The following is a 12,762-nucleotide window of genomic DNA, read 5'->3' as shown; positions in this document are numbered from 1 at the left end:
AGAAGTAAATGAAGAAACTCAGTGCATGACTCTTGCCTGCCTTCAGGAAGCATACAATCTTGTTTGAAGGTGCCAGTATACCTGAGTCATTGATTTTGCAAGGAACAATTAATTACACAGGAAGAGACAAGCAGCAGGAAATGGCCCATTTATGCTGACTTCATTGATTCTGCCTGACAAGAGTTCTCTCTTTCCTTCTAGATCACTCATTCATATTTTTCCTTTAGCTTTACTCAAGAAAAAAAAAAATCCCTGTCTTTTTTAGTTCATTTCTCATGGCCTTCCGTATACAAATCCTCTTCTTCCTACACGCCAGAAAACTACTCACTCCTTCACTCATGCAAGCAACTCTTTCCTTTTGCAGAAAATTATTCTTTAGCCACTTAAAACTACAACCAACTGCTCAAGTGGCCTCACTAGAAAATTATTGCTAACCTCTATAACATCCAGGCATGTTGAAAGGCACACGTGAAAGCTTTCTCTTCCCCCTCTGTTTCTGTGCCTACTTGTTCTATTGACTCAGTGAGCAGAGACAACATCTAATTATATTTTCCACCCAAAGATTAACATGTTATTAATGCTTAGCAAGTAAGAAAAATAATAATGTCTTTATATTTCCCATTTTTTCCACTTCAGGATTTCATATGCAAAAAGAGATTTTAAAAGTATAGCATGGAAGTGTTTTTGGTCCATTAGACATATATTAGGTTTTTCTGTCCTCCTATACAAAGGTTCAGCCTTTTAAATGGGGCATGCAGCTATTAAGCATTAACCCATCTGTTGTGTTTTTCTCTTTTACTTCAAAAGGCTGGCACACTAGTTCCATAGCAAAAGTCATACCAAAGCTGTTTGTTTCCTAACAATACACCTTAACCACCACCAATGGACTGTCGTTCAGAAATGCTGTCAAGTTACCAAATGCTTAAGAGCCACAGGAAAGTACGAAGTCCCCTTTCCTTTACCTTCTGACCCCACGTGACCCTTACATACTACAGTGCACTGCCCTTCCCTAACACAAATCCTCTTCATAGCTCCTTGGAGATGCCTCTCATTCTAGCAACCCCTAAACTTAACCCATCCATCAAGGCCTAGATAATTCATGACATTCCCAACAAATCTTTCTTGGCCATAATAGCTCTTAGTGGTGACCTGCTCTTTAGAATTTGGAATATGAAAAAACCTAAAAAGTTAACAGCACTACATAGCATATATCAGAAAGTCAAAGGGGCAGAAGAATTAACACTCTGTTTAAATCACATCAGATCAGCAGCTCCTTCAAAGCAGGCAGCAGAATTCTACAGATCACATCCTCAGTATCACACACCTATTTATACCACATTGAACCACCCATGGCTTTTCCGCCCAACAAAGTTTATGAGCTTCTTGGGGGCAGAGACTGTTTCTCATAGAGCTTCAGAATTCCCTGTAATAACAAATACTAATAGTGCTGGACACAGCAGAAAGTACACAGTGGATTCTTTTTGATTTGCCCCGTAGGGAAGCTGGGAATATTTTCTAGTTGAGTAAAATCAAGCTAAAGCAATACATCAGTGATAGAGCATTGAGACTCAGTGTGATAACATTTTCAATGACCTGAGTGGGATTTCACACTCATAGAGACCCACTCTTCATGCAATTTCAGCAGAGAGAGTGTATGTGGTGGGAGGGGGAAGATGAACAGGGTCAGATTATCAATTCTCAAATGGCCTTCAAGATCATCGGATGGAAGCCATCATCCTCTTAGAGATGAAAAATTGGGGAAGCCTCCTAACGGAAGCTGGTAAGACCGGATTGCTCAGGAGGTGTGAACCCTGTTCACATCCCCAGCAGCTTTGCAACAACCATGTGTAGTGCTGTTTGTCTTGGAAAGAAGTACCCCACCTCTGCCTGGAAGCAGGGAGTGAACCATCACTTAGAGTCCCCATCCATGCTTAATGGAAGTGTGTTGAATGTTGTTTTGATGATGTGTAACACTGTTAATTGCAGATCTATTTTGACGGCTTTCTTTTCTCTATCTCATCTATGCTACATGCAACAAATATTAACCCATTCTCTAAACAATTAAATTGTGCCACAGCAAGGATACAGAGTGGTAACAGGAAAACCTGTGTTCAAATAACTAAACCCTTAATTGAGCAGCTAAGATCTTTTTCTTTAAAAAAAATTTTTTTTTCAATTTTCTGGCATTACTTTTCTAGTTCAGTTAACAATAAAGCAGTGCTGGACTGTGTCACCAAGGTATTTTTGTTAACAAGCACTAACTATACATCTGTGATGTGCAGGCACTATTCCAGGAATTATGGAAGAGCAAATGAATAAAACTCTGCTTCTGCCCTCAAGAATCTAGTAAGAAGATTAAAACTGAACACAAAAAGTCTAATAAAGGGAGAACATAAAGGGCTAATAGGAAGCTATGGAATTTGAGAGTAGGAATGAACTCCCTGATTTTCCTTAACTGAGGAAATCATATTAATAAAAACCATGTGTGTTTATAAAGCAATACCCACCAAAATTAGAAAGTTCTTAATATCAGAAGATGGATATCTTCCATTTTAGATCATTCTTTTGAGCTCACATTTACTTGTAACACTTGATTGCCTACTGACAAAAGAATATGCTAACTTTTTTTCACAGATTCTGATTTTTAAAAGTTTTCTCAGAAAAGCATGCTTTATTTGCCTGCATCAGAATATTGCTGCAATGGAGTTAATAATGAAAAGCAATATAATTTTGTATGTTCAGCACACTTTACAGCTTCCAAAGCATTTTCACAAATACTATTTCAATAGGTCTCATTTGGTCACCACAAAACCCCAGGAAGTACATGGGGTCAGTTTATTGTGTTTCTGGGCGTGTGCATGTGCATGTTAATTTTATTTTTTATTTAATTTTATTTTTTTATCGTGCACAGAGGAACCGGAGGCTCAGAGGAGTCTGGTGAGTGACAGTGACAACTGGCATTTGTCAGACTTGTCAGACAAAAAGAAAATTGCTGGCTAAGCCCTCCAATCTAAAATTACTCACAAGTTATTACACTTGAAAACTTGTGTTCCCACTGGTATATGTTCTCTCAGAAGGTGAATATGCCCTGGGCAGCACTCAGCATCTGGGGGCACCCAGCATCCCCTTGTCCCCATGTGCGGCACCTGGTCCCCACCCAGAACATTGGCCAACCCTTCTTCTCTCATTCTCTGTTCTCAGTAGAAGATTAAAAGGCAACTATTTGTTCTTCCACCCTAAAAAGCCAAAGCCACTGAATCATGTCCTTCAAAAGTATTTGGATTTTAAAACTTTGCTACAACTTTACAGGCAAAGCCCTTATGCTGATAAACACATGTAGGGCAGCAGCCATCGTGTGGAAGGAATTTGATGCTGAATCACTGATGCTGCCATCTCTCTGGACAGTGATTAACAAAAGGCCTCTGAGCTTATCTTCAGGGTCATAGAAGGAAAGAGAAGCTGGCACTAATGCATCCTGCCCTGTGTCCCTGAAAGGAACTTCAGGGATGAGCAATGACAGATTTAACAAGTAGAGAAAGCCCACTGAGTCTCCAGGGGCTGAGTCACAAAAAAAAAGTAAAAATAAAAAGACAGAATCTGGGAAGCAGCCAGAGTCTGAGACTGATGTCCCTAGGCCTCTGTCCCCACCCCACACATGCACATTTGCCCCAGCCTGATCTCAGAATGTAAAGGCTCAAGCCCTGTGGCTCTTGAAACATGCCCTGAGACGAAAAGGATCTGTCCTCAAGTCCCACACCAAGTCTGCACCACTCTTTCTTCCACTGAAAACATCAAATGGGAAAAGCCGTCCTTACCTCGTAATGAGCCACGCGCTGAGATTCGGATATCAGTTGTGCACTGCACACTTTGCAGTAACTGTCTGTAAATAAATCCTGATCGATATCGGAGGACTTCATCAGGCTAAAGGAGAATCAACAGAAGAAAAATGAGTCCACTGCCTTGATGTTTATGCAGGACATTAACTGTGTGCAAAAGCTAGGAGCACAGTAACAGACCCCATAATCGTAGCATTGGGGAGACCACCCTATACCTTAGGTGATACCATGTCAGTTAACCACAATAAGTGTAGAGTTTATAATTTTCTCATAAATGCCCAGCAAGACTGCTGGTACCCTACAAAATAGAAATGCACCTTTAATTTTCTCTTTCTGACAAATCAGATTTCTATCTAGTGCACTGCCAAGGATTTACGTGAGAGGATATTTTCATATGTGATTTATATTAACAAACCATTGTAAGCATTCAATACATGCAACATAAGAAAGAAGTTGAATGAATTCTGAGACATCCACATTCTAGAATACGATGTGCCTTCCAAATCCAAATGCAAATTAAATTCTTTTTTTTTTTAATTTTTCAATGTTTATTTATTTCTGAGAAAGAGAGAGACAGAGCACGAGTGGGGAAGAGGCAGAGAGAGAGGGAGACACAAAATCTGAAGCAGGTTCCAGGCTCTGAGCTGTCAGCCCAGAGCCCTACGCAGGGCTCAAACCCATGAACCGTGAGATCATGACCTGAGCTGAAGTCGGTCGCTCAACTGACTGAGCCACCAAGGCACCCTGAAATCAAATTCTTCTTTAAAGGAATGTTTAATGAAATAGGACAAAGTTTACCATTAACAACAAAACCGTTTACAACACAGTATGTACAGTATTATACTAAATTTGTTTTAAAATATGTATAAGTGCATAGGAAAGCATCCCAGGAAGTTTTAATAAAGTGTTAACAGCAGTTATCTTTCAGAGATTATAGGTAATTACTTATGTAATTTTATTTTTTTCCTACAATGAACATATATTATTTTTGTAGTCATGGAAAAAAGTTAGCTTTGTCAAGAAACTTATAGGCAATATAAAATTTAGTTTTGAGTTCGATAGCTATATTACAGAATTAAAAAATAAAATCAGGATAAACTGTAACTTTTCTTGCAAGCCTATACCCTGTAAAGCGAGAAGCTCTTATCATCCATGCTGACTCTTCCACATTTAGGGTTACTGATATTCATAAAAGCCACCTAGGCCATTACACACCACAATTGAGCCCACAAAGGTAAATAAACATATTGTCGAATCCCCAATCCTGAATCAAAGTGCAGCCAAGGGTCTCACACTTGTGAAAGTGATCTGTCACAAAGGTATCTCATAGCAGCTGTAGTGTGAAGTTACCACCGTAGAGACACATGCCAGCGCATCAGAATGCTTTCCTCCAACACAGAAACTCCATTTCATTTTACCTCCAGACAGAAAATATGGCCACGCCAATGATCAACTATGTGACTTCAAACACTCTCATATATCAAATGAGGGCATGGGAGCAAGATAAGCTCCAAGGTGCTCACCACATCCCTGTTGTCTGAAATCCTCTTGCCTCTCCATACACCTTGCTCTCTGGCATAGTCCTTACATTTTACCTGGCAGGTAGGAGGTAAAATGAAATTTGTAGTGTGGAAATTGGAGTCATGCATGACAAATCCATGCCAGGTCCAGTCCAGGTCTCATGCTACTTGCCAACCATGTGATGTTGGATGAGTCACTAAACCTTCCAGTCTTAGTTTCCCCCTACACAAATTAAGATAAAATATTATCCATGCCTTTTTAGAGAACCGTGGTGAAACTTAGAAGGAGAAATATAGAAGAAGGTACTATATAAACTGTAAAACTCTCTTCATTTGAAAGGGATCATCAGTACATTTTTAATAATATCCTAATGTTAATAAGATGCTGGCCAGGTCTTAACCAATGCAACAAAATAAAGGACAGTGGTTTAAGTGATTTTTGAAATCATCTAATTTTGTAGCTGGACTACAAAATAAAGTATCTGCCTGAATAAAAAGCTTCCTGCCTCAACAACTGCAAACTCACTTTCTATCCTTGTCCTTGGCTGTAGTGGCCCATTCGGGGCATTTGATTTCCAAAATTCAAGAAGATTCACAGATTTTGCTCCTAAGAGATGATGGTGACTCTGCTTTTTCAATGCCCTGAGTACCAACAGTAATGCCAGGTAGTAAGGACTATAGACTCTCATAGTTGAAGTGGATTGTTATTTCTGGAAGGCTCATTCCTGGCAGAAAACTCAGTCAGCCTGGAGTCTAGCACCTGCAGTGCCTGGAGACTCACTACCTAACATGGCAACCTGTTCCAAAGAGTCTGGCAACTCTAGCAGTTAGGTATTTTTCAGGTTGAATCAAAATCTGTCCCACTGAAGCTTTCACTCATTGATCCTGTCTTTGGGTACAACATACAAAAATTCTACTATCCTTTTTCATGAGATATCCTCTCTCAAGTACCTAAAGATAGCTCTCTTCTATCTACTCTGAACCCGTCCTGACTTACCATCTTGGTCTGTGTCTATTTCTTTATGGTCCATCTTCAGAGGCAGTGCCAAGAACAGAATGACCATTTCAAAGATGGTCTAAATCAGGCAGAGGATCACAAGTCCAAATGACCATCCAAAATATCCATCATCATGTGTAATGGTCTCTATTCACATCCCAGAATGCAAATGGAGAAGAGGTATTTTGATGATGGGAAAATGTAGTACAACATTTTGAAATGTCAAATGGGAAAAGAAAACTTACTAAGGTGTATTTTTTAAGCCAAGCTTCTATAAGTAGTTGTGTTTAAATATCATCATGTTCCCTGCTATTTCTAATAAAGAAGTGCACAAAAATAGATTCATGGGTGACCTGGTTAATAGGAATCTCCAAACTCACTGCACACTCCTTCCTCATTATACAACCGACTGCAGAAATCAAACACTGTGAAAGGATATTCAAGGTACGTGTCGGACCGAGTAGGGCCCGTAGGAGTCTGAGTCTCGGTAAAGCAGCTGTGCAGCAGAAATAGCTTTAAAGGCAGAATATAAAAATGTGTATACTAAAAAAAAAATTCAAAGGAAGAAGAGAATATCATGGCTTTTTCCACTGTTTTATATAAGAATATCGATTTGAAGAAGCCCATATGCAGTAAAATGGCAATAAAGACCCCTCTGAAACATAGGAAGCCCAAATGGAAAACCTGAATAAGTTAAATTCCAGTGGGAAGCAATTAGTAGGCAAGTGTCAGACTGGTTTGTGTATAAGGCCTTTTCCCTAAGAAAAGAGAACTCTCTCTGTGTAGGTCACTTTAGACAACTAAAGAGCCTGATTTACGATTCAAAGAGTGGAATTCCCCAGGAAGAGGGTTGCCATTTGTTCCTTCCTCTGGCTTGTTTAGAATAGAATTCTCAGCTTCTCTGGGCTTCAAAAGTACAGATGAACTGTTAAGGACAAGGAGGGAAAACCAGACTACCTTTCTTTAGCCTTGTCCATGGTCCTGAATCAGCAGCTAGAGCAGAGACAGCTGGGCTGTTGATCAGTTAGTAACCAGTCAGACCCACTGTCTCATCAGAGCCAAGGTGTAGTGACCTCCAACCTGAGGACATGCTGACTATACTACATTCTGAGGCCCTGGAACATTCTGAGGAGGGATAGAAGAGCAGGGGAAGGAAGCGGTTTGATTTCCTGGATTTGAAACTGATCTGAATGAAAATTTCCTCAGTGTTCCCCACCCAGGCACGTTCCAAAGCAAACATTGATGATTTGAATAACCTATCACTCTTCAGTATTCACAGAGGACAGTGCTACCTTTATTTTACTAAAGAAGCCCAGAGGGAAGTTGGAGGCAGTAGTAGAACAGGAGTCTGATCAGATTCTCATTTGCTGTCCTAGGTCTCTATACAGTAATAAATCTATTTACATCTGGTAGCAGTGACAAGTGTAAGGCTCAGAGGTATAGCTAGGCATATAAACAAAAGAAATATAGAGGGAGAGAGCTTTTGTTTGTTCAATAATTATTACTGAGCATCCACTATGTGTGAAGCACAGGAATAACAGAGGGCACAACTCCTGTCTTCCAAATCTTTATGAGCTATTGAGTGAGAAGAGATAGATGCACACAGAATATCTAAGGCACAGGCAGCAAGCGTAATTTGGCTGGTAAAAAGCGATAGAGGATTGGAGAAGACAAGGCGATTATAAGGAACTCTTTAAGAAGGCTCTATAAGAGTTAAACATTTAAGAATGAATAGGATTAGAGTAGAGGAGTAGGAAATGGGTTTAAACCCAATAGGTTGCAATTCTTTTTGCTGGCATGGAGAAAAATATTACTAGTTGGCATGAGAAGATATATACAAGGGGCTTCAGTGGAACTTACCTGGGAATGCAACATAAGGGAAGGAGGCAGCGAAATTCAAGGGAAAGAAGGGTACACAAAGCTCAAGACCCAGATGGAAGGAGGAGAGACTGAGGGAAAACAGCAGGTCCCAAAACATTTCTCAAGGTACAAGGAATGGCCTTTTTTAGGATCTTTAGATGCAGACATGAAGCCTTCCCCTCTGCTTCCTTCTGCTTCTCAAGCACAGATTTCAGGGACACAGCCTGAAAAGCTAGAGAAACCTGAGGTTTCATGGCCAAGAGTAATATTCTTCATTCCATTCTGTTTCCAATCATGCTAAAATAGCTTCTGACTCAAAGGTCCTAAAACCCATGCAGGGCTCTTCAGAGGAAAAAGAAATTAGTTCAAATCCATGTTTCGTTGCTTGCCAACTAGATTTTTGAGTGCAAAGTTACACATCCTCCCTGAGCCACCATTTCCTCATTTGTGTAACAGGGGAAACATGGTCACAGGTTCATTGTGAGGATTAGAGAGCATCTAACAAAGACTGCAGTATATGGCAGACACTGAAAACTGGATATTACCACCATTATAATGAATATTATTAATTTTGTGTTATCATCATTCTTATTTTCAGGAGGGATTCTGTCAATATTTAAGTAAAGAAATAAATAGAACCACATTAAAGACTAAAGGGAGAATTGGTGTGTGGAAATAATAACTTTGATTGTCATCACCAGCCTCCTCTTTTGTATTAACAATAGTCTCCACAAAAATGGCTCACTTCCACTAAATTCCACTGCCAGCTGATACTCAGGCCATATGCCCATGAGGACTCCATACTTCATAAACATTTAAATCCATTTTTGTTGCCAGTAGGTGTCGATACTGGCAGATGGAGCAGTTTGATGAGAACTCTCCCACCTTCTCTGTCACCCACCCAGAGCTCTTCTGGCTGTGACTTGCCCCCTGTGGGACACAAAGGAAAGCACATGCCATCCAAAATCTGAATTAGACCAGCTTTCTGGACCCACAGCCACTGACTGTGGTAGCTCTGAAGTGGCCACAGCAGTCCTGCTGCCCATGTGGCATCCTTCACCCCAGTCCCATGTTGAGAGGAGTCCTTGGCTTGGTGATCACCACCAGTGGGTGTCCTGCCATAGGTTTTGGCATTTTAACTATAAAACTCATCCATAAGGGGGAGCCTGGGTGACTCAGGTGGTTGAGCATCCAACTTTGGCTCAGGTCATGATCCCATAGTCTGTGAGTTCATGTCCTGCATCAGGCTCACTGCTGTCAGTAAGAAACCCGCTTCAAATCCTCTGTCCCCCATTTCCCTGCCCCTCCCCCACTCATATTCTCTCTCTCTCTCTCTCTCTCTCTCTCTCTCTCTCAAGAATAAAATAACATTTACAAAATATTAAAAGAAAACTAATCTATAACAACCTACTTTCCACCCATTTTCTCACCACACTAGCCTTTTTAAAAGTAGTATTTCAGACCCGTGGCAATTTCAACCAAAGATCTACTCTTGCCTATAGGGACAGAGTTCTGAATTTCCAAACTGCCACTCCATATGACTTTGTGGACTCTTTAGTATCAGGGACTGTGGCTCCTTTAAAGATGCTCCCAATAGCACTTGACCCTCATGAAAGCTCTGGCCCCAGAAGGCATAAATATTTTATTTTACTATTGTAAACATAGGGAGGATTGCTCCTGAGCCAGGCTTAGTGTTAATGGCCTTAACACCTGATTTAATTCCCATCAAGTGAGGCAGGTAGAGTCATTGGCCTCATTTTCTAGATGAGGAAGCTGAGGCTTAAGAGTTGAGTGATTACCAAAAGGTCGCAAGGCTCCTAAGTGGCAACCAGGTTGCCAAGCCGGGGCTGACCAAGCCCACTGGCTTAACCCTCAACTTCTGCTGACTCTCTGGGACAGAACTCAGTGCAGTGAGCCCTTCAGTTGGTTCCCTTACTGCCAGTCTAGGGAGCATCATAAAAGCACTTAACGTGAAAATAGAGGGCAGACATCCTCCTCAGAATTAACATGCTGTGGCCTAGAGATCCCCAACTGTCCAGGTGGAGCCATGCAAACTGTAACTCCTTAGGGCCCAAACTCTCTTCCCTGTGTTTATCTGAACCAAGCTGGGATGCATTATCAACCTTCTCATCTTCCCAGACACTCTACTCTGCTTCTGTCTGTACATCCAGAGAGTCTGTGCCTCTGCAGCCCAACTCACCCACAGATCTAGTACCTGCTTCTTTCCTCTCACCCTGATACCCTGAAAAAAAAAAAAAAAAAACACCACTCCCTTCTGTCCAGTCTGGCTGACTCCTCTTCACCCAGTCCAAGATCCTCACATGCCCACCCCTCACAAGGCCACCACTCTGGCAGCTCTGACCCTCTGCTTCTTGTGCCTAATGCAGAGACACTGGACCTGTCTTCTTTCAACTTTCATTAAGTTGAACAGTAGACAAAATGCCACCAATTAAAATGAAACCTCCCCTGGTTAGGAACGTGAAACAGACATGAGCCATGCCACTGCTATTTAAATGCAGCCATATTTTAAAATGACTAATATCCAAAGGGTATGAAAATTGTTCCTGCTTTGTTTTATCAATACTGGAGGGGATTCCACTCTGCTCAGAAAGGGGAAAGATAGGAGAACGAGAGCCGGCCCATTTTCAGCGCGAAACAGATAAGCCTTTGTGATCTTTCTGAGTTTTTACTCCACTTGTAAAAGGGCCCCAGAACCAGAAGCCACCTTGTGGCTGCAGCCTGGTCTCTACTCTGTTCTTGTTTCAGAACCTGCCACTGTCCTTTCCCTCTAGCCTTCCTGACAATAAAAGGACAAAGATTTGTGAGACAAACTTGTGGCTTCAGTCGACATCTCTACAGTGACCAACCACCCCCACTCAGGCCCAGGAACCCAGATGATGAGGTGGGAGCAGGGTCTGTCCTGTCCCCTTCACACCTCTCTCCATGAGAAGGGGGTAATGCAGGGCTAGCTGCCACGGCAGCAGACCAAGCAGCCTTAGAAGGAAAACAGACATGAACATACTCCAGAAATAAAAGTGTACTGGTCTTCAGTGAAATGACACTAGAGAAAGGGGGCAGGGAAAAGCACAGTGCAGCACAAAAGAAACAGATGCCCCAACCCAGCTCACAGGGCTTGCAGACTCCATCACACCCTTTCCTTTAATTTCCACACACCCTACAGATGGCCAGACAGGGGAACCTGGAACCTCCTGAGAAGCTGAGATCCAGTAAAGGTCAAAGACACAACCAGCCCAAAGAATCTTTGGATCCCCCCTTTCTGTGGATGGAGCCCTTTCTGGTCGATTGCTGATGTTGTTCACATAAAGGAATCTGGCAGTCCAGCCCTTCCCGTACTTCATCCACACGCAGGTGCAAGCTCTGCTATCTAGCTTGAGCTTTGTTTAAAAAAGAGTGAGAGAGGGAAAACTCCTCACACCACTTCTTTCCCTTCCCTCGAATTGCCAGAAGCTGCATCGCTGACTCACATCACTTGAATAATTGCCTTTTAATGGCACCATTTTCTTCACTTGTAAAACCAGGCTCTGTGATTCCTGACTCAGAGGCATCTGCCACTGCTGGGCACACAAGTGTCACCCTCAGCCCCGGGGGCCAGGGAACTGAATCTGTCGGTCTCATTTACATGTGGCACAGGCTAGCCCGATGACATCTGGGAAGGAGAACAGCAGTGTCTCCATCCTGGGCCAGTCCTATGGGCATGCACGTGTGCCTCTGCCGCATCTGAGGAGGCATGAATGCCTGGGTTCTTGCCGCTTCTCCCCGTATGGCCCCCTGTCCTTTGTCTGAATGTGCAAGTCTGAGTAGTAGGCTCCCAGGGCCATGAAGAGTCCAAGGCTTCAGACCCACTCTAGCCCCTCAGATTTTGTGAGGCAACTCACCAAGTGGCCTCTACCCAAGTCCTGCACATCATACAGGCCCCTGGGATTCCTCCCTCATTCATCATAGATTTTTATAGAGCATTTACTATGCATGGTGCTGTCTAGACACTAGGTTTGCAGCAGTGAACAACACCCACAAGGGTGATCTTATGGAAAAGGCTCACATCCTGAGATCCAGCATACACCATTCTACATAAATACAAACAGGATATCTGTCTCCATCTACACATAAATAAAATATTCATGCCCTTGCTGGTAGACAATGGTTCTTGCTCTCCCACTCCTAGAATCTCCACTCGCTGCACGGCTCAACGTCCTTGCTAAGATTCCAGCGTAGGACCTTTGCTTCCACCTAACAGTAGAGGCTGAGGATGTGCACAGAGGCAGCTGGGGCCAGCAGGTATTCCAAATGATGAAAGCCATTCTATCTGGGTTTCCAAAAGGCCCTTTCAAAGGCCTCTGGGGGAGGGCCTGAGGTGTCTGGCAATAACTCCACACAGCCGACAAGTCTGGGCAGCATGACAGGGCACTCTCGTCGGGGAAAACATCATTTGTTTTTATAGGATATTAATGGGGAAACATGAGCACCTCTGCCGGTCAGTGGGTCAGAAGCATTTTTTTTTTTTTTTTGATACTTTCAGAGGGGAGACATA

The 12,762-nt window shown here is 42.4% G+C and overlaps 1 protein-coding gene across 5 annotated transcripts in view; it reads right to left on the bottom strand.

The window, feature by feature from the left end:
- The window catches only part of ZMAT4 (zinc finger matrin-type 4), a 349,139-nt gene that overhangs the window by 276,103 nt on the left and 60,274 nt on the right, over positions 1-12,762 (bottom strand). For all 5 annotated transcript variants that reach the window (XM_053901052.1, XM_053901051.1, XM_019440709.2 and 2 more), the window contains exon 2: positions 3,816-3,921. In XM_053901052.1, the coding sequence (XP_053757027.1) occupies positions 3,816-3,917 (102 nt within the window). In that variant the 5' untranslated portion in view covers positions 3,918-3,921. The remainder of the gene's footprint in view (positions 1-3,815; positions 3,922-12,762) is intronic.

This window comes from Panthera pardus, unplaced genomic scaffold (assembly GCF_024362965.1).
Source record: "Panthera pardus isolate Hobbes unplaced genomic scaffold, ASM2436296v1 HiC_scaffold_13, whole genome shotgun sequence".
In the NCBI taxonomy this organism is placed as follows: domain Eukaryota; kingdom Metazoa; phylum Chordata; class Mammalia; order Carnivora; family Felidae; genus Panthera; species Panthera pardus.
This window is presented reverse-complemented; position numbering and strand designations above follow the sequence as displayed.